The sequence below is a fragment of the Agelaius tricolor genome, unplaced genomic scaffold (assembly GCF_023055355.1).
Source record: "Agelaius tricolor isolate 1412-34295 unplaced genomic scaffold, bAgeTri1.0.p SCAF_2, whole genome shotgun sequence".
Classification (NCBI taxonomy): Eukaryota; Metazoa; Chordata; class Aves; order Passeriformes; family Icteridae; genus Agelaius; species Agelaius tricolor.
In genome coordinates, this window is record NW_027269262.1 from 13,355,345 (window position 1) to 13,382,297 (window position 26,953).

Sequence of the window (26,953 nt, forward strand, 5' to 3'; positions counted from 1 at the left end):
GCTGCAAGTTATGCCATGATCTCTTTCTTGGCTTCAGTGCTTAAATCATGTCCACAGAGGACTAGCAGGAAGAAAAGAACAAAGGTTTGTCAAATTAATATGTGAAATGAATCTATTTTCTTTTATGAAGTTATGCAATACATCACAACCAGAAAAAAAAATTACATGAGCTTTAGTTTAGTCCTTTGGGTAGCACTGCCTCCTCCAAGTAAGCAGAAGTGAGGAGATAGCAGTCATCACCACTGTCTTTGTTTCATATGTCCAAGATGAAGATGGGTATTAAATGACAGAAGAAGAGTTATCCCATTTACACCTTACTGAAGAGAAAAAATAACCCAGCAGCAAAGCACCAAGCACTCATTTCTTCTCAATGAATTAGAAGACTGTTCAAAAGTGATAAAAAAATATGACAAAAACAAAACCGAGATTTGGAGGCTTAACACTGTTTTCTAGAAAGAGAAAGGTAAAACAAACACAATCTGCAGAGGCTAAAAAAAATCATATCACCTAGCACTATATATATATATATATATATATACACATATATATATATAGCTAGTGTCATTCCACAGAGACCTATAGCAAACTTCTTCAAGTGATGGCAATACTGCCCCTTTCCATATCTCTAGGATACACCTCGGTGAACTACATCTTCCTGTTTTACTTATTTACTAAACTTCACTAAAAATAAATAAAATATCACCAGCAAAATCAAAAACAAACAAACACAAGGCTCTAATGTAGAATGCTTATATTTTCTGTCCTACACTACTGAAAATGTTCTTTCACAAAGTAGTGTCACAGACATGCTACATGGCAAAGCACCACCACACAGTAATGCAAGGCAGTGGGGACAGTGGGCAAGGAAGAGGAGCCAAATGCTAGAAGAAGGAGAGGCATTTTTGGAGCAGGCATGGCTCGACCAAAGGAAGAGAAGCAAACAACTTCACCACCATTTTAGATTTCTGGGACCACACCAACAGTGCTCAAATAGTTATGGTGTTCTGTCAGCTGCTCACACCAAAAGCAGCTATTGTTTCACTGGCCTTTTATGCTGGGATTCTGGAGGTACAAATACCACATCTAAGGGGCAAAAAGAGAAAAAGACCCAACAACTCCACATCAATGCCCAGTGACATAAGAGCTTCTCAACTCTGATGAAGGCCACACCACTCAACCTTCTGGGCTGAGATAGAGCCCCTGCTACAAGACACTTTGAAACTAAAGGCACCACGTGTTGAGGAGGTAGCTTGCGACTGAAAGGAAGGCCACAGTATTATTTTTTCCTCTCCAATGCAAGGTGCACAGGCCTTAGGATAAGCAGTTGCTGTTATAAACACACATAACAGAGCCATAAGCTTCAAGGGGAACAGACACTGCAGTGTTTTTCTCCAACGCAACCATTAATAATCCAGTCCTCCCACATCCATTAAAATGTGTGAAATTTTGTTACTCAATTAGTTCAGTCCTTTTGTTACTGTAGCTAGTATTTTTCTTCCCCTTGTAGTATGAGACAAGAATTATTCATAGGCTATACTGAGCAGTCATCTCTGAATGCTGGGTATTCAGTCTGTTCATGCCCACTGCTGTACAGTTCTGATCACACTGCTGACACCCGTTAAATTAAAAAGGAGGAATGTTTGATTTCAGGTGTAACACTTGTATACACTGTTGCTCCAACTACTTGTTTGGAATGTGATATGAACAGCAATAAGCAACCCAACAGCACTTAGTAAGGCTCATTACTCCAAAAATATCTCAAGAACCAGAAATGGTAACTCTGAGTGGGAATCATGATAATGCAGCCAAACAAAATCAAATATACAAATTCTACTGTTGCCCAAAAAAAGGATGCAGATCCTTTCTTAAAACTGTCAAATCCTGAGAAATAAATCTAGTTAAAAGTAATTTTGTTTTTACAGGTTGTATGTGCTGGTTATTTTTTGTTTGACTTTTTTTTAAAGGGAGCACTTTATTGTACAAAGCATTTAATTAATATTTTCATGCAATTGACAAATATTGAATGATGCTTCTACCAGAGAGATAACTGTAAAAGTTAAAACCATTATTTTAAAAGGTCTAAGTTCTGAAATCAACTGTAATTTTATCAGTCTTTTTGTTACCAAACAGTACTCTAAGGATTAACTCCCAAATTATTACAAGGAAGGCTCATATAAACACACATAGTTATTCTCACAGGCAGGGATAAAACTTCTCTTTCCATTGCTCAATACTGTTCTATAACAAATTCCTACAGAATAGAACAACAAGGTGAAAAAAAAAAAGAAGAGTAACAAAGGAGAACATAATTGTAATACTTTCTTTCTTTGACCAGAAATTTTCACCAGTTATTTTGAAGCTGAATATCAAAATTCTGAAATCACGTAATTCTGAAATCAATCAATCTTGCAATTGTCTACAATTGACTTGAAAATAGCAAGACTGCACATGCTTGAGTTTGCTATTGTTTATTAAAAGCAAAGACTTTTTTTCCCCTAAAAGATGATGCAGTTCTTTAATAAAGCACTTTGTTTCCCTGACTCACTATGGAGAATCACTGCAGAGATAAGCTGATAAAAGGTGGGAAAATGCTGAGTAGGATATCCTTCACACTCAAAGAATAAAATGCATCTGGAGAAAAGGACATTATCTGCAGAAAGTCATGCTTCCACTGGAAGAAAACAAACCAAAAAATTTCCACTGTAAATAAATATCCCAACAAGTTATCTGGGTTGTGTTCAACACATCCACGCTCCTACAAAAATTGTGAAGAGAGTTGTTGTGGTAGCACTGCTAGAGGGAAAGGCTTTCTGGATACACAGGGAACCTGCATTAAGTGCCTACTATGGTTTGTTTGGTGTTTCTTGTGGAAAACTCTTAAGTATAGCTGTTGGATATGCTATATGTACATATATAAAAATCAAACCATAAGCAGCACAATTCAAAACTCCACACGCAGAAGCTGCCATGGCCCAAACCAATCCCTCTCAAATGTCTTCTCATCATATCCCAAACTGCATAGACCCCTCACACTTGTGTCACACGAAACCACTGCTGCATTTCCAGCCCCAATAGCACTGAAGAAATGGCTGGGGCAATGACCTTCTCAGAAGATGGTACATCACCAGCTCTCAATGACAGGAGCTACAGCAAGGAGCTGTAGAGTCAAGGCTTGTCTCTGCAAGACATGCAACATTTGACACCCATGCAGCTCAAACACAAAGCAAGACCCCACACTTCTTTGAAGTCTGTTTTTCAGTTGGGATATTTAATCATCAAAAAATATAAATAAACAATATGAAATATGCTGCTTTCTCCAATCCTTGGATATGATTTTTAAATACTTTACAGTCTGTCATTGTGTTGCAATGTCCCCCACTGTAATACCAGAAGAGTAGTAATGGGATAAGGCCACACTGAACTTTGTACATCAAACCACAAAGTCCAAGGGAAGATTTTTTTTTTCCAGTTCCTGCTGCAACCTCAGTTATGCATCCTAGGCCTACACTGTTCTATCTTTTTTCAGTCTTCAGATGAATACAGCAAACTAACTGTAGTTTTGAAGAAGTGATACACAACGTAGCACATGTACTACAAAAAGCCATGGGTCTACCCACTGCAAACACCAGAAACCTGTAACTGTGCTTTCCATTTTCCCAGCAGCAACAAAATGCAGATTTATTCTAGAAATACCACCACAAATAATGCTGTTGCAGAGTGCTCTCCCTCCCTTGGGCAGTATTTCTTCTGCTCCTCCCCACCTGAGAGTTCCACACATGCCAAAGAAACAGGAGTCTCCCTAATATGAAAACTCACTTTTACACGTGTTACTTACGCCACAATACACCTACAAATAAAACCAACTATTCCAAAAAGCCAGCAGTACCTCTGATGCCTAAATTCCAGGCAACACTTCAAACAGAAGAAATTTGCCAAAGTGTTCTGATTTTATTTTTTTCTTTACTTATTATTTTTAAAAAGGAAACAGTATTCCAAGACATGTGAAAATACAGTATGAGTTCACTGTAAATCTGTTGGCAACAAAAATACAGAAAAACACTTGCATCAACCTATATTCTTGTTGCTTTTTGCTACACAGGGTTGAAAAACCACTTTGCTTTGTCCATCAGTATAATGACACCTCTGTCACTGAGCTATGCAACAAGACTGATTATGGTCTTTGTTTTAAAGCCTTGGATATACTACAAAAATGATCTGTTGCTGACAATGGATGTCAGCAATGGGCACAGCTGAACCCAGCTGTATGGACAAACACAAGTCTTGTTTACACAAGAACATCTTTTGGTGTGACCTGTGGCATGAATTTAAACCAATGTAATTATGTCTTTTTCCTGTTTACCCTCATCCCATTACCTATAGTTCTATTCAGATAAGAAATTACTGCTTAGGACTTCAACAGAAGACAAAATAGCAAAACAGCCCACACTGTAGAGGCAGCCAAATTCCCAGTCTGTTTGAACTGAGTTGACAGTGTTAAATTATACCTGCTGTAGACATGCAATACAAAGGCAGTTTAATTTTTCTCCTTTAGGATTTGTTTTTAAACACTTTGATAATCATCACATCCCACCGAGGCCAGCATAAGCCTTAACTAAACAGTGATACATTGTCTTGAAATACCTAAACTAACTTTGAGCAAACAGGTTCTCCTCACCTGAGAACTAACCTTGCTTCAAATCCTAATCCTGCTTTCTATTCAAACACCAAAGCCCTGCTCAGCAGAGAGGCTCCCTCCATGGAGCTGAAGCCCACAGCCAGGAAGCACATTGGTGCCCTCAGCCACAGCCAAGAGCTGAGGAACTCCTTAGCCTGTTAAACAACCTAATGCCAGAAAACTTAATGAAGGGGAGGAGGGAAAAAAACATTTGCTTTTGCTTTAAAGGCATGTATTTTCATTTTTAAACAACAACTGTTAAAATGGGTGCAGCCCAAGGGTAAAAGGGTACTGACTTTTCTGGCATCTCCTTTTTGTTTTCTTTCGAATGTTAAATTAGATACATGCCAACTCAAGCTAAGGGCCTTGCACAGAAAATATAAAACCCTGCAAAGGGTTTTTTTGAAAGCTGTCACTCAGATCGACAAACCCAACAGGCACTGCCACAGGTCAGAGCAGTAATTCCCTATTAAGAGCAGAGCAAAAGTGCATGCCAGTGTGGCAGCATTCACAGGGCATTCTTGTCCCATCTCTCCTGTGCAGGTGAAGCAGCCAAAAGCCTCCAGTACAAACACCTCATGCCAGCAAGACTCGGGGGAACAAAAATAATTTAAACTTGTCACTTCTCTGCTCTCCTTATCTCTGTACAAAGTTTTATAAACAGACTGGTCACTTCTACTTTTGGCCCTTGTGCAAACCTCTAACAACTGAAAACAGCATTAGCAAATGTGTGGGGAGGGGGAAATGTGAAGGGGATTAACCAGAAGTTGGGCTCCCTCTACTTTTCATGACAGGAGACCAGAAAAAAAAAATCAAAGATGTGAAAGCCAGTGTCCCAAGTTTAGCATAAAGATCGTGAGAGCAAAAATTTTACAAAAAAGGTGACATTCATCACCTGTCATTTGGAAATGCTGGGTAGTATATATATAAAGTCATTACTAGAATATGAGTACTTTTGTTCCTCCTGGAGGAAAAGTAGTCTTCTTTTAGAGATAATGTACTGATATCGATATTACCCAGGGAATGGTATCAGCTCTGTACCTTGGTGGTAGTCACACTGGGATGCTCACACTAAGATCCCGCCAAGGACAAGGCTTAAGGTGTAACTTAGAGTTAAGTGACAGTAATTAGCTGTTGCATTAAGCTACCTATAATTCAGACATGTGAATCTCCATTTGGTGGAGCAAGGAATATTAACATCCTTAGAACACTTGACTGAAAAGAATTCATTTTTAAATACTGTCAAAGAGGTGACAGTCTAATGAAAATTAAGAAAAACCCCTTTCTCTTCTTACTATTTCTGTTAGATTTATTTATTTACAAAGACAAGCTGCTGTACTGCCAAGCGCGCAGACTTTGCAATGAACAGCCCTCCAGCAAGGACTTTCTTTCAGCATTTTTTCATTTCAGCATGGGAAAATCATGCAGCAGATCCTCATGGAGGCAATGCTAAAGCACATACAAGACACTAAGGTGCAAATCATGCCTGGCCAATCTGGTGGCCTTTTTATGACAGAGTGACTGCAGCAGTCAGCAAGGGAAGATCAACCAGTGTCATCCATCTGGACCACTCTAAGGCCTTCAGCACAGTCCCACACAACATCCTTATCTCCAAACCATGAAGACATGGAGTTGAAGGGTGGACTATTTAGCAGATAAGGAATTGGTGGATGGATGCAGCCAAAGCTGTGGTTCATGGCTCTCTGTCAGGTGGAGGGTAGTGGCCCTCAGGATCACAGGTCTTGCAACTGCTGCTCTTCAATGTCTTTATCAATGACATAGTGAGATCAAGTGCACCCTCAGCAAGCTTACAGATAACACAAGAGAAGGAAGAGAAGCCATCCAGAGGGACCTGGACAAACTTGAAAAGTGGGCCTGCAAGAGCTCATGAAGTTTAGGAAGTCCAAGTCCCAGGAGCTGCACCAGGGTCAGGAGACGACCCCAGATGTAAGTACAGACTGGTAGAAGTCATCACTGAGAGCAGCTTGGGGTTCTGGTTGATGAAAAACCAGACATGAGCCAACAACAGGCACTCATAGCCAGGAAGGCCAACTACAGGCTGGGCTGCATGAAAAGAGACGTGGCCAAGAAGACAAAGGAGATAATTCTCCCCTTCTACTCTGCCCTTGTGAGACTCCACCTGGAGTGCTGCAACGAGGTCTAAGGTCTCTAACACAATAAAGACATGAACTTTTCAAAGCATGTCTAGAGGAAGGCTACAAAGATAATCCAAGGTTGCTCAGAGATGCTGCAGATGCCCCGTCCCTGGAAGTGTTCAAAGTCAGATCGTATGGGGCTTTGAGCAACCTGGTCTGCTGGAAGGTGTCCCTGCCCATAGTGGGAATTTTGGAACTAGATAATCTTGAAGGTCTCTTCCAACTCAAACCATTCTATGATACATTATAGATTTCAGACTCTTGCCAGTAAGACTTACACTGGAAGTTCACTTGTCTGAGTCTCCCCAGCCCCACATGGAGAGGGTGGTAGGGTTTTCTTGTTTGTGTTAAGCAAGAGATTATGCTAGGTCCTCAACTGCTGATCTAGGTTCTTTGACACAGCTGTATCATATGCATTAATTCAACAACGAGATGAACTCTTTTCAGGCCATTATTCCACTCTAACACAGAAAGGCCTTCTGATCCAAGTGGTTTGCAATACAAATAATCATGGATATAGCTCTACTGGCCTGTGGCCAAAAACTGGTCTCCAGCACTCATTCTCTCTTCTCCTTGGAGACTTTAATCCTTCTCCACTGACTAACATAAGAGGCCTAAGGAGAGTAAATGTCCCTAAAGTTAGGTTTTCCTAATAATTCCTCTCCTTTCTTCCTTGCTGCTAGACTTTGCTTGGAAAGGCTTTCAGTGTTACAGCCATTCAGTTTCAAGATCAGCTCCATTATCACACCTTACATACACCAAAATTCTGTGCAGTATGTCAGTCCCTGCAATCCCCTCCTGTCCTATGGTATGTGCTCACTGCGGACACTTGGTTCCCCTGAGCTTCATTAAGATCAACATTACATTAATCCTCCCACTTGTTTCTACTCTTTCACTTCCAGAGATTACTGAAATCACTTTGGGATCCTTCTGGATTGAACACACCTTAAAAGATAACATGTACAACTCCTCACTGAGCTTCCAGGTGATGCTTTCCTGTAGTTATGCAAGAACTGCACAAATTCAGCTTCAACAATACCAGAACCTGATTTAGAGACTTCAAAAGACAGCACTGGAATGCTATTCCAGATGCGTGGGCAATACCTGGTTTTCTGTTCTCACTCTTGGCTGCAATACTTCAACAAACATTATTAACTGAAGGCAGCAAGCCCAAAACAAGAACCACAGACTCTCTAAATTCCAGCAAAAGAAAAAAGAACCACAACAGCAAAACTTTAATTTCTCTAAAACACAAATGAAGAGCTTCAAGTCACCATTACACTTTAAAATCAGCTGAACTGTTTAGACATGCAAAATTAACCAGCTGAGACAAAATATCAGGCTTCCCTCCTGAACCATTAACATAGACTGACTACACTGAAATACACCCAGAAGTTAATTTCCAAAATGTCAACTAACCTCTAATAACAAAAGGCACAAAAGAATAGGGTTTTCAGGGAAAGAGGAGGAGGAAAACTTTCAAGTGTTATCATCAAAAGAGCAAGAAAACTGGCTTCAAGTTTGCTTTGCCCAATCTTCTGCTTTCACACTTGAGATGATAAGAAGCCATCAACAACAAGAATGACCAGATATGACTTCAGAGCAAAGGTCCCAAATACTGAGGATTTCACACACACAAAGAAAAGGAAGTCAAGTTCCGCATGGAAACCAGAGGTTTGTTTATGTTTGAGTATTTGTAATCACCACCAAAAGGAAGCTGTGGGTTTATTTTTAGGGATCTATTTTTAGTGACAGCATTATCGCAATATTGTCATTTTATGGTATTCGGGGAAAAAATGGTTTCCTTGTACTAAACTTAGAGTCATCATATTTCCTGTAAGTAAGGATCAGCTCAAAAAAAGACACTAAAAAAATGAGAAAATCTTCCTGGGTTCTCTCTCCTTGACTAGATGTTGAATCAACTTTTCCAAGAGGCTAATGGTGCTGCTTGGTCTCAAGTGTGAAGAAACACAAACTGTTATTCACAAAGAAAACGAGCTTTGCTTAAAGACTATTCTCAAAAGATTCTCAAAAGATGCTGGCAGTATACTAAACTAATTTTTAGGTCATATTAGAATAAAGACTAATTTTTCAGTCTCCAAGCTCAACTGGCATAAGAAACAAACCAACTACTTCATGGTCACCTTCACAGTGACAAACCAGCAGTTTCCTGACCTCCAACCTGCTCTCAACACACACAAAACCAGGCAGCCCCAAATCACAATGGTACATTCAAACACACAGACTAAGACTATAAAGCTAAAAGGAAATGTCAGAAACTCCTAACAGCAACACAAGTAGTCTGTTGTACACAATTCCCTGTGGAATGACCACAGGTGATAACCAAGAGCAAAAGGTAAAAGCAAAAATGCTAATCTAGAAATTCAAATTGCATGGAAAATAAAATTCTCCAGAGTATTTCTCCAGAAGGTTATCCATTGCTTAGGGGGTTTAACAGACACTTGGAGACAGTGCATCCAGAGACATAAAAGTTGTCAGCACTGTAAGAATTAACATCCCAAATATTTTAAAATAAACTACTTTATCCTTGCATATGATTTTTTCCTACACTCACTGTTGGGGCTGTTCTGTGATCAAAGCTCTGCAAAAAGGTATTCTGAGCCCATTTTGACCAGTAAGCATTAGAAAAGCCTGTCCCTAATGCCTCGAGAAACAATTGAAGCTTGGTAATAAAAATCACCGCAGTGATGAACTCTGTGAAGACAGCTCAGTACAGTATCCAGAAATACATATGAAATAGGTCAATCACCTAGAGGGCAAGCCAAGGCAAATACAATGTAGGGCTAACTTAACAATGAGATTCGTGGCTTCAAGCCCTCTTTACAGACTGGAAGCTGCACTTAGTATTAAAGAGCTCTGCAAAGTCTGTGTTCCACAATGAAGCTGGTATGGAAGTTTCTCACACAACTTTTCCTGGTTGACCATGGCTGACAGGAGAAAGACAAACACTAACATCTGAAAGTATCTGAAATAAAGGTGAAGCTATATGCACAAGTGGATATACTTTATTTCCCATCACTTTAATTAATGAGCAGAATCTTCTGTGCTGAAGGAAAAAGCAGTCCCACAGTTGATGATCTATCCCTGTCTCAAAGGTGGATGAAGCACAGCTGAAAAGCAGGTACATCTTTAGCAGTAATGCTCAATTGTTGCTTACTGCATTTCCTTAGCACAGTTTCTGTAAAATACATCCACAAGCTAATCATCTTGGTCTCCTATTTTGGAAATATTTTTGCAGAACTGCAGTCAAGGTCAGGAATTATTTTCTAAGTTCTGTAGAATTTATATATATATATAAATGTGGTCTGTAGCACCAAGTATGTGTTCAGAACTCAAACCTTTTCTCCTCATCAGAAGTAAATATCATATCACTAGAGCTACAGATCAGCTTTACAGGGCTCATACTCCCCTTTTTACAACAGTCTCTGTACACAACTGTCACATTTGTACTGAAAAAATAATTGGAAGACTGAGGCAGATGGTCAGAACTAGCTAACTTTAGAGAAAAAGAAAAGCAAAAAGCAAAACTAGTAATTTTGCACTGCTGCTTCAGGTAGATCTCTACACAAGTTGAGGAAAGATGGAGACTACAGCTGTAGAGGCTCCTGCATTACTTACTTCTATAGCATAAGCTAAATTCTAATCTGTTCTTATTTTCTGTTAGCTTCACAGTGCAAGTAAATGTATGAAGACAGCATTCTGCACTGACATGAAAGGAATAAGGCCAACATAGCAGCATGCCCTTCTCAGCTGAATTTGCTATTCTTGCTATTTTTACTGTGTTTTAAACATAATGTACACTGACATCATCTCTCCTTTTTCACAGGCTACAGTTGTTTGGAACACCACATACTTCCACAACAGACATTAACACAGAGATAACTGTAACAGGGAAAAGAAAATATAAAAGCAGACAAGAGAAAACTCTTAAATTTTGTAGGTTTAAAATCCTATTTTTGGACATTCCTTGTATTTTCAACAGCAGGCCTCTTTTGTGTGCAAGCATCTAAGCCCCACATGACAACTTATGCCCAGCCACAGCTGTCAATTCTGGTCAATAGTGTGCAGACACACAAGGTTCTGTGCCTGCACATCTCTCCCTACCTACACAGACATGCCCTGTTCACAGCCCTTGTCCCTCATCTCCTCTCTTCCTCTACCTGCCCCACTGAACCAAGCACTAAAGCAGGAAATAATTGTCACATGAAGCTGTTGACATACTTCCTGCCCTCCTGCAGCCAGGAGGGGAGACAGAGGTTCTGTGGGATATCATAACTCATCCCAGCATGCCCAGTGGGGCACACTATTTACAAGAAGATAAAATTCTGTAATGTACCTAGAATAAGCTCTGCTATACTGAATTTCCTAGGCAGACCTTGACATCCCATTTTAACTGCATGCCTTGGAACATAGAGGACTGCTAATCCTTTTATACTCCACCCAAACCACCCATGTCATGAACTGTGTCATAGGCAACACTCACAACAGAAATTTCACACGATGAAAAATTGCTAGGTTTAGCTGATAGAAGCATCCAACAGCAGACCACATCCCAAATAAAAGCCTCACAACAGCAAGCTCCACCACTCCCTAACACCGTATGTGTAACACCTCTCCCTCTTCCACAGTAAAGGTGTAGCTTTTTAGCTTTTGGAAGGTGCAAACGAGGAACCCCCTCACCACATCCTCCTCCCTATTAAACACAAGTTCTTTGCCCTGTCCTTCTGCATTTGACATTCAAGTAGCAAACAGCGGCAGATCTGCTGTGCAAGTAATTGTGCCAGTTCCATAACTATCATGGACAACTTTATGCAGACAAAGTTCTTTAAAGTTGTGAAGATGTTCCTTTCTTTCTCCTCTGCTCCCCCTTCCCAGTTGCATAAGCCTATTTTTCAACATTTGGCAAGAGAACGAATGCATTAGATCACAAAGGATCAAATCTGTTGCTGTTGTTTTCCTTTTAAGCTTCCATAATAAGCCCTCCAGTTTTTGGAAAGTAAAAGGAAAGAAGTGCACTGTGGTATAGAACTATCAATATTCACGAACAAGACAGATCTCCAGCTTTTAAAAATATTCTGTTTGAGGCTAAATCAGCGTATCTAAAAGTGGCCTATTTGGAATAAGTATGTCACCAAGTTCAATATTTAGGTCAGTATTTGTGCAATAATTCTACTCTGTCCTGAAAACATAAGTTCTGTTCACCTCAGGACACATACATATAGGAAAACCAATCCCAATACCTATTCACCTTCCAAAAATTTACAGAGGTAGAGCATGAGAGCGGTCTTGGCTGTGATAGATTCCACTGTTAGAATGAATCTGATTATACAGGAGCAATGCTTATTTTTAATTCAATTAAACTCCAGTCTCCACAAACCCAAATTCAAATCTTTTCTAGCATACACATATTTATTGCAGGAGTGATGCATTAGGATTTGTCTCATTCTGAACCACCACTAAAAAGTCAACATTGCCAATATTCTGTGGGGAGAAAGGCTGCAGAGCAAGCATTCTTTGCAAGCTTCCTTTCAAGATTGAGTTTGTTATTTAAAAGTTAAAATAACATCATCTTCTAACTCTTCTGAAGTATACAGAAGATAGATATGAATTGCTTTTTCATAGTTAAAACTGAATTGAGCCATTTTAATGAAGTATTTTACCAGGGATTTCCTTCTGCATTAAAATTTATAATTAAAGCTTTCATTACACTAAGTAAGAATCAGAAGCCTCAGTTTTCAGCAGCACATAGCAGGAGCACAAAGGAGAGGAACTACTCTGAAGAACTACCACTGAATAGAAGTTAACACAAATGTCACTTTCAGAACAAATGTCATTAAACAACATCTATGTTTAAAATACAGTCTTAAATATTATTCATAACAACTCACAGAAGTGCAAGTACTATATACAACACCAGTATTAGGGAAGAATCTGTAAGCACCATATGACCTAGCCCATAGCAAGCAACTAGAAGCTAAGTTTTAGAGCCATAATAGCGCCCTTCCTAAATTTGCTTGCTCTTAGAAACACAGTGCTTTACACAGTATTTTCTTAGTTAGCATGATTGCTGCAGCAGCTTTGAACTAGATTAGTTCCCAAACACCTGAGGTAGAATACCTCATATAAATGTTGGGGTTTTTTCCCAGCAATAGCAAATGAATGTTAGTTTTCCTGAACTACAGAGCTGAAGATTCAACTTTTGTCATTTCTTTATACATGTAAATCAAGGGTGGTGCACCTTACAGTTAAGCTCTTTGACACAAACAGCACCAGCTGGAGGAAATCTGAGTTACTTTTGCAGCATTACTAGTTTCTCTGTTTCTGTTCTTCAGAAACAATGTTACTGTGCAGCACTTCCCACACGACTGCCTTGCATACAATCATGATTGTCTCTGTTTTTCTGTCTCAGGACCGGAGCCCCAAACATCAAAAAAACAACTTGAAGTGGCAAAATATTGTTTGAAAATCCATGAATGCAGAATGCCAATATTCAGGTTTGGGGGTTGGGGAGTTGGGGTTAAAATGCCTTTATTTTTCCTCGAAGCATGTTTTACCAACTAAAAGAATAGCATAGAGAGTTTCTTTACTGACAGTCTGAAAAGACACTTGAAACTATGTATTTTCTTTCTACACTTACATAAGAATGGGAGGTTATCATGAGTGCATGAGGATATGTTCTCATGCTGGCTATCATCCCGATGCTGTTAGTCATTTGGGTGAACCAGAGAGAAAGAGAGAAGCACAGCATGGCACAGAACAAGCTTATGCTGTCAGTAATTCAGAGGGGCTTTCTGGCCATTTATCTCTAGCTCTGAAGTTCATTGTCTTCCACTGTTTTCCTCACTCATTAGAATTGCCTTTCATTTATCTGATGTCAAACCCTCTGGAGATGAAAGGACACCACTGTCCTAGAGACAGCCCCAAAGCAGCAAGGACTCAAAAACCTGACGGACCGTGCCTCACCATCTCATAAAACACGCCTTGGGGATTTTTACCTTGAGGCTTAACAGACCTAAGCAGATATGCCAGAACAGCTTCTTTAGAAAGAATTTTAAAACTTACTAGGAGACAAAAACCCTAAAAGACATTTTAAATGATGCATGTGCTAGAAGGTGCACTGTTAGTTACTGTTTGAAGAAAGTTTGACATCCAATCAAACCTTTTAAAAAGCTCACAACCTAGGCTGTATCACTGGCTATCAGCTGGATAATACATTATTGCAATCTAAAGACAAAACAGACCTAGCGCTACATAAGTGTCTCCAAGTACTGCTACATAAAACTAAGTTGCTTTTACATAGTAAAGAGCATGGAGAGTCCTATCAAGTACAGAACTAATGAGCAGTTTAGGGCTAACTACAAAACCAAATAGAGCATGCTGACAGCATAGTAAAAAAACTTCAGTTGTAGTAAGTATGAAAAATATAATGGTTTAAGATATATAAAGCTTTAGCAAAAAAGTGGCAGGGATTAAAAGATAAAACAGACAACTGCAAAAATACCTTTCAACAACAGAAAGTGGAACTGAAGAGTTAAACAAAAAAAATGCAGGCCCTAAATTCCTATAATTAATTGTGTTCTTAGCGCAGTATAAAATTTACTTTACAAAGGTTTTAGTTAGCAACCTTTTTTCACTGACAGAAAATTATTTGCTTATTACAAATAACGCAAAAATCAGTTATTAAACTAGAGAGAGGTTCAGCAACACTTCAAAGCAGGAAAAAATTCCTTTATTCTAGCAATTTCATATTTAGGTTCTATGTAAGGAATGAACTTTAAAAACCCTGACATTACTTATAGGTTTTAATAACACTGAAAAAATGCTTTTTAACTGAAATGATGACAGTTATATTTGTCATCCTTGTTGTTATAATGATCTCAGTAGATCCATCCAGCTGATAAGAAAATGGAAGAAGTTCAGTACAGCACTTTGCGTACACAACCTCAGTAGAAAGAAGTGTTGGTGTAAATGCAGAAAAAATTCACCTCCCTATTGCCTGTGCTCGTGCCTATTACCACGAGCTCTCAATCAGGGTATTTCAAAAAAACACAAACAGCAGCAACAGCAGTTCTTGACGATCAAAAAGGAACAGTATTGCTGCATGGAGAAGACTGAACTGGGGGAAACTCTCCAGACATCCCATTCACAGCAGAGTTAGCAGCATTCTCACCTTCGATGCTTGTCGCAGCCATCGCAGATATTCAGTGAAGTTATCGAAACAAATGTAGTAGGTCTGGCTTTGAGGTCCAGAGGAGCTAAATGCTAAACAGTGCTGGTGCTTTTTCACTTCTTCCACCTACGGCAGAGACACAAAACTGTGAGTCAACAAGAATCAAAACTCTCTTTGCAGAACTCCCCAAGGCAAAGTTCAAGTGTGCCCAAGAGCAGATCATCAAGTAGAGCCAGACTAACCATCTCAAACAACCAAGCTGGATCTTGGGTGTCAAATATCCATGAAATCTACACAAGCAGGAATGAGAAAAGAAGAAGGACAGAGCTAACAGAGAAAACCATCAAGAACATAAACATTTTAATAGAAACTGAACACCAAAAAAGGTTTGCCAGTGAAACGCATTTAAGGCTGTTTTTATGCAACCTAAAAAAATACAATTTTTACTCCCCGGCTATTAAAAACAGGCTTAACAAAATGCTTCTCTTACAGCCCAATTAAATTCTTTGGCATTTCTCAACTTGTTAAAAAACACCCAGAGTACATCATTCTGCTACCATACACGAGAAGTCCCACACAACTTATGGTCTCAATGTCTCAGTACAGCATTTTGGAAAGCCTTTGCAAACCAGGAAGTGCAGAGTATTTATGGGGATGAGGAAGAATATTTTTTGAGCAATAATTTAAAAAACACTTAGTTCTGTGCCAAGCACCCTCCTCCCAAGCTTTGTCAGCAGAAGCCCTCAGTACATTTTTCTGAGCTTAGTTATCCTTTTCTTTTAAAATTTGTTGTCAACTTTGTGCTTAACAGTCTGCATGTTTTATATCACATAAGGCATTTCTGTGCAAAAGCTGCTTAGAAATTCCACATAAAGCAATTTAAATGGTACAGAATCTTTTCCCTTTTAAAATTAAAAGAAATATATTGAGATGAAAAGAATATTTATCTCAAAGAGAAGGCTGATGAGAACCTTAATCCTGTCCTTTCCAGCAATCTACAGCCAAGAATACAATTCACTCTCCAGAGTTCACACACTGTTGCCAAAAGAAGACAATGTTTCTACTTCAGTATCTCCCAGGAAGAGTTGGAGAATCACGTGAAGAATCATAAAAGAGGCAGGAAAAACAGCTCATAGAAGGCAGCTCTGCTTTTCACACCACTAGTATAGAATATTAATGAATCAACTCCAGTCTGCCATATATAATACTGTGAGGCTTGTTTATCTCCAAATAACTCTTTAGAATTCAACTTACCAGTATGTAAGGTAAAGGAGGATTACTTAAGCTGTAAATTCATCCTCAAGATTATGATTCTCTTCCCATTACCTCAGTTAAACAAGCCAATAATAGTTTTCTGAAACACTGCTTAGTTTAAAACAGTGATGTTGTAATCTTACTGTCTTCACTACAGTTTCACAGAAGAGTTAAGGTTGGAAGGGACCTCCAGAGGTCATCTGCTTCAACACCCTGCTCAAGCAGGTCCACTTAAAGCCAGTTGCCCAGGACCATGTCCAGATGGTTTTTAAGTATCTCCAGGGGTGATGGATATGCCATCACCCATCTGGGTAACCCAAGGCAGTGCTCAGTCACCATCCCAGTGGGAAAAAAATATTTCCTTGTGTTCAGTCTGGAACTCCTGGGTTTTAGATGAAATCTATCAGAAAAAAGTCTGGTTTTTGCTTTTCACAAGGAAAAATGTTTGTTGCTGTTAGCTTACAAAAAACCACTACTCATACAATGCTGAATACTCAAAAACTCCTCCCACTATGTTCAGAATAAGCCCATGCCCTTATTTATTAATTTTCAGAACTTAAGAATAACCCAGCATGGATAAAACCTCAGTGAGGAGGAATGGCAGAGAGCACACACAACAGACCTGCATGTATCCTTTGGCTGTATGCTACTGCATACATAAACCACTTAACACTACACACCAGAAAAAGACACTAATTGTGCATCCATTGCTTTTCTTTGTAGTTTTAATTCAAATATTCTAAATCATTAAATACGTCCGACCATAATCAAAAGTCATTTATATACTTTGAAAATCCCATTTATAGAAACAAGCTTTTGGATAGTCAGAATCATCCTAATTGAGTGCAATCTTCTCTTCCTAAAGAGACACGGGTTAACCAAGCAAATAAATGAAATAAAGTATCTTACTTTTCCACCAATTAAAGGGAGGACATGCATCTTTCCAGTCTGGCTCTCTTTTACTGATGAGACAATTAGGCATGTTCCACAAAGGATAGCTTGGCGTCTTGTCCATCTGTTGACTGGCAAATGTATTTTCCCTTTTCGAACATTGTACATTCCTGAGAGCTGAATCCGTTCGGAGCTGCCAGTGCTGTGGGGCTTTCCTGAAATAGAAACAAAAGCATCCACTTAATCACAGAAAATCTTTGCCTCTTTCACTCAAGTCACCCTGAGACTTGATCAGGAAATTTTCAAGCTACAAACTGCAGCATGGCAAATGATGTACAGCTTCAAAACCATGCAAGCAGGTAATTTAATATTAGCTTCAGTACAGTCTTTTTCCATAGGTAGAAGGATATGACAGGTTGGTATGACAAGGAGCAGATCACATTAAATAATCTGCAATAACCATAGAAGCACCAATTAATGGTTTCCGCCTTCTCTCTGGAACTTGGAAATCAAATGTTCATCCGCAACAATAAGGAATTGGTTCCTGTTGAGTTCACAAGGCGTGTGGTAACTGCAGAAGGGGGAGATGTAGTGCATGCTGACCCATATCTTTGCATTTCCATGTCTCTCCTGGCTATCCTTCAGGTCATGGTTCAAACAGCTTCAAAAGCTTCTCAAAGAACACAGGCCCTACCTCTTCCAGCCCACACTGCTCAGTCCAAACCCCACAGCAGAGACAGCACACTCAGCCATTACATTAGCAGGGGCAATGTAGATGAAATCCCTCAAAGACCCTGCTTTAGTCTGAGTAAAGATTCGTAAAGAGTGAGGTTATTTTGTGCATATTACAATGAATTCATTATTTTTAGTAATTCATATTATTAGCATAACTACCAATTAGACCAAATCTGTTAAATGACTTTAAATGTCTCAGATTCTACTAATCTAATCTATTAATAAGATTCTACTCTACAGAACACATCGTGAGCGATGGCAACACAAAGACAAGCATCTCTCACTCTGTTCTTTCAGGATGTAAACGGGAGGCACAATTTACTCATTCTAATCTGATTTATCTACACCAAGTTACCCTATCAAACCCTAAACAGTCCAGCCCAGATTTGAGTAATCCAAATACATGTAAGTATTTGGCAAACAGAGACAAGAGCTAATCATGTTCAGGTTAAACCAGTTCAAATTTACGTAAGAACACCAGTGTCAATGAACTTTGGGAGGGAGCTCCCCTGGATAAACAAACCAAAGGGTATGTTAATTTCAAGTAGCTTCCCTATCATGATAAAAGATAAATCACTAATTTCCCCACACTAATATTTACCAAAATTCCTAAATACAAGGAATTAATAACTCATTAGGACTCCAGAAAAGCAAAGAGTTGATTCTAACACTAATATTTCAGAGCTGTGCCTACTGATCTCCAGCAGTGACAAGTGCTACACACTATTACTTCAACTTGCTATTATTCCTGCTTGCATGACAGCTCATTTGTCTCAATGAGTCTGCTCTTGCCTTCAAACTGTCTACAGAAAGATAGAAGACACCTACCACATGCCCTATCCACTGCCATTCTCTCACCCCTGCCAGCCCATGCCAATTCTTGTCCTTATCTTTAAAAGCAGCCTTTTTGAATCTTCCTGCCAATTTAATGAGCAAACACTTGGCACAGTTACCCTCAAGCCTTGCTCTGCTCTAATAAACACCAGCATTTAGGCTACCAATGTCTGCCAGTTTGGATCTGCAGGAACATCACTGTTGCTTGAAGCTGAAACACGGAAACTTTAATGCCCACAAGGTATCAGCATCAAATTCAAAAATAGGTGCTCCAAGAAAGCAGTAGTTACACTGCCAAGCAAATTCATATCCAGCCACAGAAACTGTGGATTAACTCTTTGCCTAACACAGGGAAATGAGACACCCATTCTGTGCAAAGCCACAAGACAACTGATAGAGAATACAAGTGAGTAAATTAGAGCAACTCAGCCTTAACAAACACAAAAGCTGAACCAAACACTACATTTGGAATATGAAACATTTAGTTCTTAAAGTAACTGAGAATTTATCTAGCTTGTGCAAAATGCCGCAGAGCACTGATTAAAGAACTAACACAAACAACCGCATCTCTGTAATGGAGTAAAAAGTGCTTGATAAATACTAATAGCACAACTGTATAAGGAATAGCTGTCAGGTGCAGCTGCACCTCTAAAATTTTCTTTTATGACCTGATTCCCAGATCTGTTCTCTGACTATGTGCTCTCTAACTTCCCAGGAGAAGCAGAACATGCTGCTGATAGAAACCCCTTAAGACTGCAAGACATAAATTCAGTCTCTTGGGAAGACAAGCTCATTTAGCATTTCAACAGAACCAAATGCAACTTTCACAAACATTCAGGAACAAAAGGCATAATTTGCACTTAATCTGGGCAGACCTGTGTCCTGGAAAACACCAAACCTCAGAAATGTTTTAGGAGAGTATGAGCTCTGGCTACAGTGCTGCAGCCAAGATGCTTGGTAGGAAACACAACAGCATTCTGGGGCAATCAAGTAGTAGCATTATCCTGCCTAGTCCAGTGGTAAAAAGACTACCACACTTGGTACTCACACTTCACAAGGAGTACTGGAAAGCTAGTCTTGGAAAAAGTTACAGGGGAAAATAAATTCAGATGCCTGAGATATCTGCTTTCTAGGACCAGACCCTCTTGGACTAAGTACATGATGTTAGGCACAGCTATTACTGCAAAACTACTCAGAATTCTCTGAAAAATAGTTCCTAAAATTTCACATAAATTCTCAGCATTTGTAAGTCACAAGATTAGTACCATTAGTAAAGGTTTATTAAAAAAACTGGAAGAGAGCCATCACTAGAAGTATTCCTGCTAGATATGAACTGTATTTTCTCTCAAACTTCATATTTGACTAGAAAATTACTGGAATAAGAACCTTCAGTTACTCCTACAAATACAAGGGAAAAAAAAAACCCAATCCTTTAAACTCCAAGGAACCCTTCAAAGGATTTAAGGTGCCTTTTTCCCAGCAAGTACTGTCCTTTGCTAAGTGAAAGCCAGAAGGTTCTTGATGAGAACATACAGAAATAAACACGGGACCAATTTCATTAAAGCCAATGATTTCTCTCTTCCATTTCTTGTCTACTTCACTACATAACCAACCATCTGGTTGCACCAGATGATCTTTCAAGGTTCCTTCCAACCTGGGCTCTTCCCTGATTCTGTAACTTGAAAAGCTCATGTTTAATATTGGATCACATGTTGTTGCCTGAGACGCAATCTGCTCACATATTCAGTTTTCTTCCTGCTTAAGGACTGTCATCATTGATATTTGATAAAACACTGTGATACTATTATCATGCAAGTGGGGAAAAAAAGAGTTAAAAGCTACTGGCTTATTTTGATTTTAAACAGAGGTTAATCAAGGACATACCAACTAGTTGTTAAACTAAATTCCTAGATTCATAAATCCGCCCAAGTATTTTTTGCAGGTAACTGTGAGCAAAAGCTGTTTGAAAAGTAGCAGCCTTGCCTACTAAAAAATAAGCTTGGACAGACTAAGCTTTAAAGAGCTCAGGTATTAGCTGCCAAGAGAATATAAAAGCAGGAAAAGTTTAAATGACAGTGTGCTCTGCCACAGCAGAAGTGGGACGGGGTTTGGAAAGAATGTGAAGCAATCTAAGGCTGGCTTAGATTCCTCACTTCAGGGAGGAAAGCAGCAGGTGGCAGAGTCTCCTGCACGAGGGCTCATCCCTGACAGGCTGGGGAGTGGAGGACAAGGGAAAGGCTCAGAACTGCACCTGCCTTTTCTATGACCTGGAAAACAACCAAATCAGAAGGCAAGTGACATTTTTTCTTCCAAGAGTATAGAAAGATGGGGAGCAATTTGGGCTACAGCAGAATGCCTTCAGGCCATGAATCAAACACCACAAATTACGGCACAACTACAGCATCACCACCAAAAATCTGTTGGTTTTGAGGTACCCTGCCTCTAACAGTGCCAGTGGAAGCACTGTTTTCAGTAAAAGCATCAGCAGTTCTGAAATTAAGTCTCTCAATTTGCCTCACAGACCTCCAATTCAAGACTTAGAAGGCTACATGAGATTCACATATTGAGATGATTCTTCAGTTTTAACTAACCCTGAAGGAAGCAAATGAGTTTTCACAAGGGCCTGTGATAATATACCAAAGCCAACAGTCATGCAGATAAAATGGCAATGATGATCCTTTGTGACTTGAAACATAAATTTGAATCCTGCCAAAAACTTTGTATTATAATTATTGTTGCACTGATCAGAGTGAAGGCAAATAAGCCAGAACATCCAGAAGAGTTATATACCAGAAAATGTTTTTCAAATGCTAAGCCCAACCAAAGCAGTTTGAGTATTTTAGCAAGAAACCATAAAAAGATTATTTTTCATTCCTGTCAAGTCTCCAAGACTACAGCAACTCCTAAGCACTCCCACAACAGGATCTTTGTTCTGTGCAAGGCATTAGAAGAGATGCCTCAAGGAATTATGAGCAGACCACTCATTTGGCTATCTTGATATTCATGGCTGAATTCCTCTCAGTTTTAACTCCTCCCAGGTCCTGGAGGGAAACTAGCGGTATTCACAAGGATAAAGAAAAGCAAGGAATTTGACTGAAACAGGACTGTCTTTAGAATCACAGAACCTACCCTGCTTCATAGGAAGCAGAATGGGACAGGAGTAATCTTTCCATGATGTTAAAGAACTAAGATCTCACCATAAGCAGCCTGAGGAAGCTCTGGGTACACAACACACTGACATCCTGCTTGGTGCAGAGACTTCAAACTTTATTAAATAAATACCCACAGCCACTTGCTTTGGATTCTGGAGTAAAGCTCTTTATCCCAGCGATGAAAGGCATATGGAATACATTACCATCAGAAGTTATAAAATACCAGCTCATTATGGGACATAAAAGTACTTGGGGAGAAAAAAAAAATCTCTCTTCAGCAATACGGCTGATTAAGTTGCAAGTACTTCGTATTCCCCGCTGTCTGAAAAGTACAGCCAATAAAGTCTGTCTCTAAAGAGCAACTTAAGACATTACCAAAATAAGAGCAGGGGAAAGTGTTGACATAAGAAACACGTTCACTTCTGTGCAGCAGGTCTTATTTTTATTACTAATATTGGTTTGATGGAATGAAAACTAAAAATTCCTCATGACCTGCATGGTGCAGGCAGCCCAGCCAGCTGGAGAGACTGCCCGCCCCCCAAGCCATCTCGGGTATTTGCCAGTGGTAAAGAGAGGCTTAAGTTATTATTCAGTAGGAATAGTGTCGAAGTTTGAGACTTCTCAGAAGTGACTTAAATAACTCTGAGTGCCTAATTTAGGGATGTACTTTTCCTGCTACAGCTGGGCAGCTACAGAGATCATCATCCTCCTCTGCACAGTTTTGGGCCCCCAACCCGAGGCCAGCATTGCATCAGCCCTACCACATCAGCTGCTCCTCGCAAGGTGTCCCCAAGCCCTTTCAGACAAAACAGGCTGCTTTCATTTCTTGCTTCTCCTTTTCACTGAGAGGCCTTAGGGACAGCTCATGGTGAGTAGTTCAGCATGGAGAGCAGAGGAATGGCACGTAGGGGCCAGAGCTGTGACACAGTGGCTGCTGCTGGAGAGGATATATAATCAAACCCACCCACGGCTTTCAGCAAGTCATTTCAGAAACAAGATATTACACACACAAATATTCTGTGAATATCAATTCTTGTACGCATTGGAGCAAAAGAACACCCAAAAACCACCATTCAGTTTTGAAGATTTTGATCTAAATCCAGTTGGGAAAGCTGGGCTACTCCCTAGGGGGAGCCAGCAGGGTGGGTGGCAGCCCCTGAGTTCACACCTGGAGCACCATCCCCACCACCTCACTGAACTGAAACCAGAACAGCTCATCCCACCCTGCCTGCAAACCTGCAAATCAAAGCTCAGCGCTGGTCCTGCCTAAATACAAGTGCAGAGAGGCCTCAATTAGCTCAAAACACACAGAAAGCCCTTGAGTGTCTTTGCCCACCTTTTGGGAAACTATGCTGCAATTGCTGTTGCTGAAACCTTACTGCCAGATCATTCTGCAGATTTCTACTTTTGCTCAAGTCCTTTCATTAAATACAGATGAAACTACTGTCTGCAATGTTTCTGAAGCTTTTCAGTCATGTAAGGCTGCTTCCCCTTTCATTCTCGTCAAACTAAGGACAGCACTGATGACTTCAGGCAAGCCCCAGTGCAATGAGATAAAAATAAAGCAGCAAGTGAGATTTAAAAAAGAAAAAGAGGGTGGCAAAGGAAGCAAAAAAAAAAGTAAAACTTTAAACTATTGTACTGCTCTCTTTTTTTTATTTGAAACTTACAAAGAAAACCTACATACAGACACATGCTTATTAGAAGTATTCTTTCTTGTCCCCACTGTCATAATTTAGAAAAAAAGGCACAGAATTAGCAGGTTTTATATTTAACTAGACCAAAGATTCACCTCACAGTCTCTACTAGCAGGCTGCTTTTGCAAAGGTAACAGACCAAGAATATCTATCAAAGTTTCACCTGTCAAATCATTCCAAAATTAGGAACTGAATTTTTCCCTCAAAGCTACTTAGACTCTTAAAGATTGCTGCAAGATTTAACACAAGGCTGCAGACTGATTCTATACTGCTTGGTCAAGGAGGAACTTGGTCACCATTATACTGTTCTTAAGGGCATGTAACTATCAGCATAGTTCCATAGTTTACTCATTATACTCCTCATTTTGCTGCACTCTGTATTGTATGGGTGCTGGGGGAAACTGAAGTAGTTAAGTATCCTTTAGGAATTAGCAGTTCAAGCTCTACTACTTGAAGGCTCTACTATCTTTTCACCTGAGACAGAAAAGTAGACTCCAAGTGATGAATTTTACTGAACTGTGTTAAACTCATCCTTTTCTTTAAGGAAACATTCAATATGAGACAAAACTGGCAGAGTAGAAGTCTTTGTAAAACATGTCTTTAGTCTTTGTAAAACATGTTCCTCCTACTTTACAGGAAGATCACCCTTAAAAACAAGGATTACCATTACATGATATGATACAATAAAACATAGTTAATAGTTTTATAGCCATATTCCTGCCTTATACTTCAAAGTAAATCCTCACTGGAGGAAAGGTTTGTATGTATTTAATAATTCAGAAAATATCCCTCTTTCCCCACTGAGACAGAGTTTAGTTCACTTGATCATTCCCTTTATCTTGTTCTCAACAAGACTCACCATCTTGACACAGGAGCCCTAAAACGATGGTATCAACACTTCAAAGGATATCACAGGCAAAATGCAACAAAAATTACTTCTCTGAAAAGCTTTTCTATCAAGTGCCATGTAGATCCATGGATGATGGCTGTAATACCTCTTATGTCAAAACCTAAGTATCAAAGTATATAAGCAAATATAAGCAAAAGCTTCTGAAGGCAAACACAACAGTGACTCAGCAGAATTCATTGAAGAGTCATTGCTAACCAGCACAACTCCTACACTAGGACAACCTAATAAAGGCAACAAGCTAAAGCAGGATATGTAGCAGTGGACAGGATGCTATTTGCAATTAAAAGCACCCAACCACAGTGGAAATTCATCTGGATTACTATGTAGAGACAGCAAACACAAAGCCTTGGAATGCAATTGCTCTGACTGTAGCAAGTGAACTCAAGATCTAGCTGCTTCAATGTTATTTTGACAGATTTTGAAGTTCAGTTTGTACAAGCAAACATCTATAAACACAGAGTGACCACCAACAAACTGAAAAGCCACCTGGTTCTTAAACTCTTCACCCCATCTATCCCTACAGACTACTCCTGCAGCTGAAACATGGGTCCTTCACATTCACTCTCAGACTTCTGCATCCCCATTCACTTCACCTGTCTGCAGGAAATCCATGCAGGCAGGATTGTTTACTTTAGCAAAATAAAGGCACACTTGGTTGCTTTTGTTTTAAAAGGTTTAACTTGTGTATTAAAAATACAATGGAGATGCAGGCTGAATTCTGTTGTTTTGTTCAAATATCTCATTTTGAAGAGAGCTTATAAAAGGGAGAGAGTCACCTAGCAAAACTCAATACCAACTCTTTTGGGAAAGAACCATATGTCACCTCTCCAAGGAGAAATAACTGAGATATCCTGAAAATGTACCATCAAGAAAAAATGTCATCTTCCTCCTGTGCTTTAACAAAGTTGCAAAATGCTGCAATATTGGTCTAGAGGCTTCCAGGAAGTCTTATCTAAAACAACTTTCCCATCTTGAACTTAGGATTCATTTAAGGAAGCTACTGACTAAGTTCTTCAGTGACATAATCTATCAAGTATTTTTGGTCAAAGTAAATTTAAAACAGAGTTAGTCTTACACTGGGAAGACTTGTGCTAAATTCTGGTCAAATTCCTTACATGTATTTCTTTAAAAGAAAACTTCAGCAATATATTTCAAGTTATCCCTTATTAAGATGGCCTCAAAAAACTCCACTTTCAAGTCATACAGTTCTATGCACTAATATTAAAGAGGTGAAAATGTAATAGATGGGGCCAAATAAAAATACTTACAAAGTCACCATTACTTGCCATGACTTTCGTGACAGCATGTACAGCTTCTGTAGGATGGGACCCAATGAATGCTCAACTGACCTTTCCCCTTTCTTCTCAATTCAGCCCCTATAACGCACAGCTGAACAAAATGCTGAAAATGCACTTTTTTTCTGGTGAAGTCATGCAAAAATTGAATTCTACTTGTTATACTCCCAAAGCACAATAAAGCCACAAGCACAGTAAAATCCCTGGCATCCCAAAGGATACTTATCCTGTCTAAAGCAATTGCTGTATTGGCAAAAGCTCTGAGCTAACCAACTGTTTTAGGCAAAGCTTGAGTCTTGATGGAATTGAAGAGCAAAATTACACTGAAGTTAGCAGCAGCTTTCAGGTTTTATCAGTGTTAGATGCTCAACATGAGGCATGGCAATGTAAGCTCAAAATAACCACTTGAACGCACACTCCTCTGAGAAGGAAGAATGACAGCCCCTGGCAGAAGTTCATCAGTATGCCTTAGTACTACAACAGAAATGTAGGAATCCATGCTCCTTATCAGCAAAAGCTTAGCAAACCCCCACAAGCCCTTGGAACATACCTGCCTTGCCCCAAGGAGGGAAGATGTGGGTAGTCAAACATTTTTTTAAAAAGCTACAGAGGAACACATGTGCATGCTAGGTCAAGAATTGTTTTGCATTAACTTTTTACTTAACACAAAAGTTATCTTTCAAAGTATTCTAGACTAAAATTCCATCAACTGCAAGATGATTAAGCTACTTTGTGTATATTTAAACATATTCAAGTTCCAAGTACAGTGATTTTTCTCCTTGTTCTTTCATCAGAAGAAACGAGTCAGGCATCTTACATATCTAAAAGCATGTACTAATCTAAATCCTTGTTAAGGTAAAACATTTTAAGTATGACACTTCCTACCACTGTACCGGCATTGTTTCACAGATCAAAATCTAAACTCAAGATTTATCATAGGACCCAACTGATAAATAGCTTACATCAAAATAATTCTGTAGAATATTGCAAGGCACATCTATTACTAGCACATCTCAACTATGTCTAGTTTAAAAAATCACAAATAACTGTGATATGAAACTATACTGAAAAATATATAACTTGTTCAGTCAAGTCCCTCCAAAATTTAGCCCTGCAAAGAAAAGGCCAGAATTCTGGATTTGGAATTGGCAACATCTACAATC

General features: G+C 39.3%; 1 protein-coding gene across 1 annotated transcript in view; it reads right to left on the bottom strand.

Moving 5' to 3' along the window:
- The window catches only part of PHLPP1 (PH domain and leucine rich repeat protein phosphatase 1), a 136,910-nt gene that overhangs the window by 46,414 nt on the left and 63,543 nt on the right, over nucleotides 1-26,953 (bottom strand). The window contains exons 2-3 of the mRNA XM_071453407.1: nucleotides 17,186-17,382; nucleotides 15,023-15,148 (exon numbers count right to left, since the gene is read on the bottom strand). Of these exons, the coding sequence (XP_071309508.1) occupies nucleotides 15,023-15,148; nucleotides 17,186-17,382 (323 nt within the window). The remainder of the gene's footprint in view (nucleotides 1-15,022; nucleotides 15,149-17,185; nucleotides 17,383-26,953) is intronic.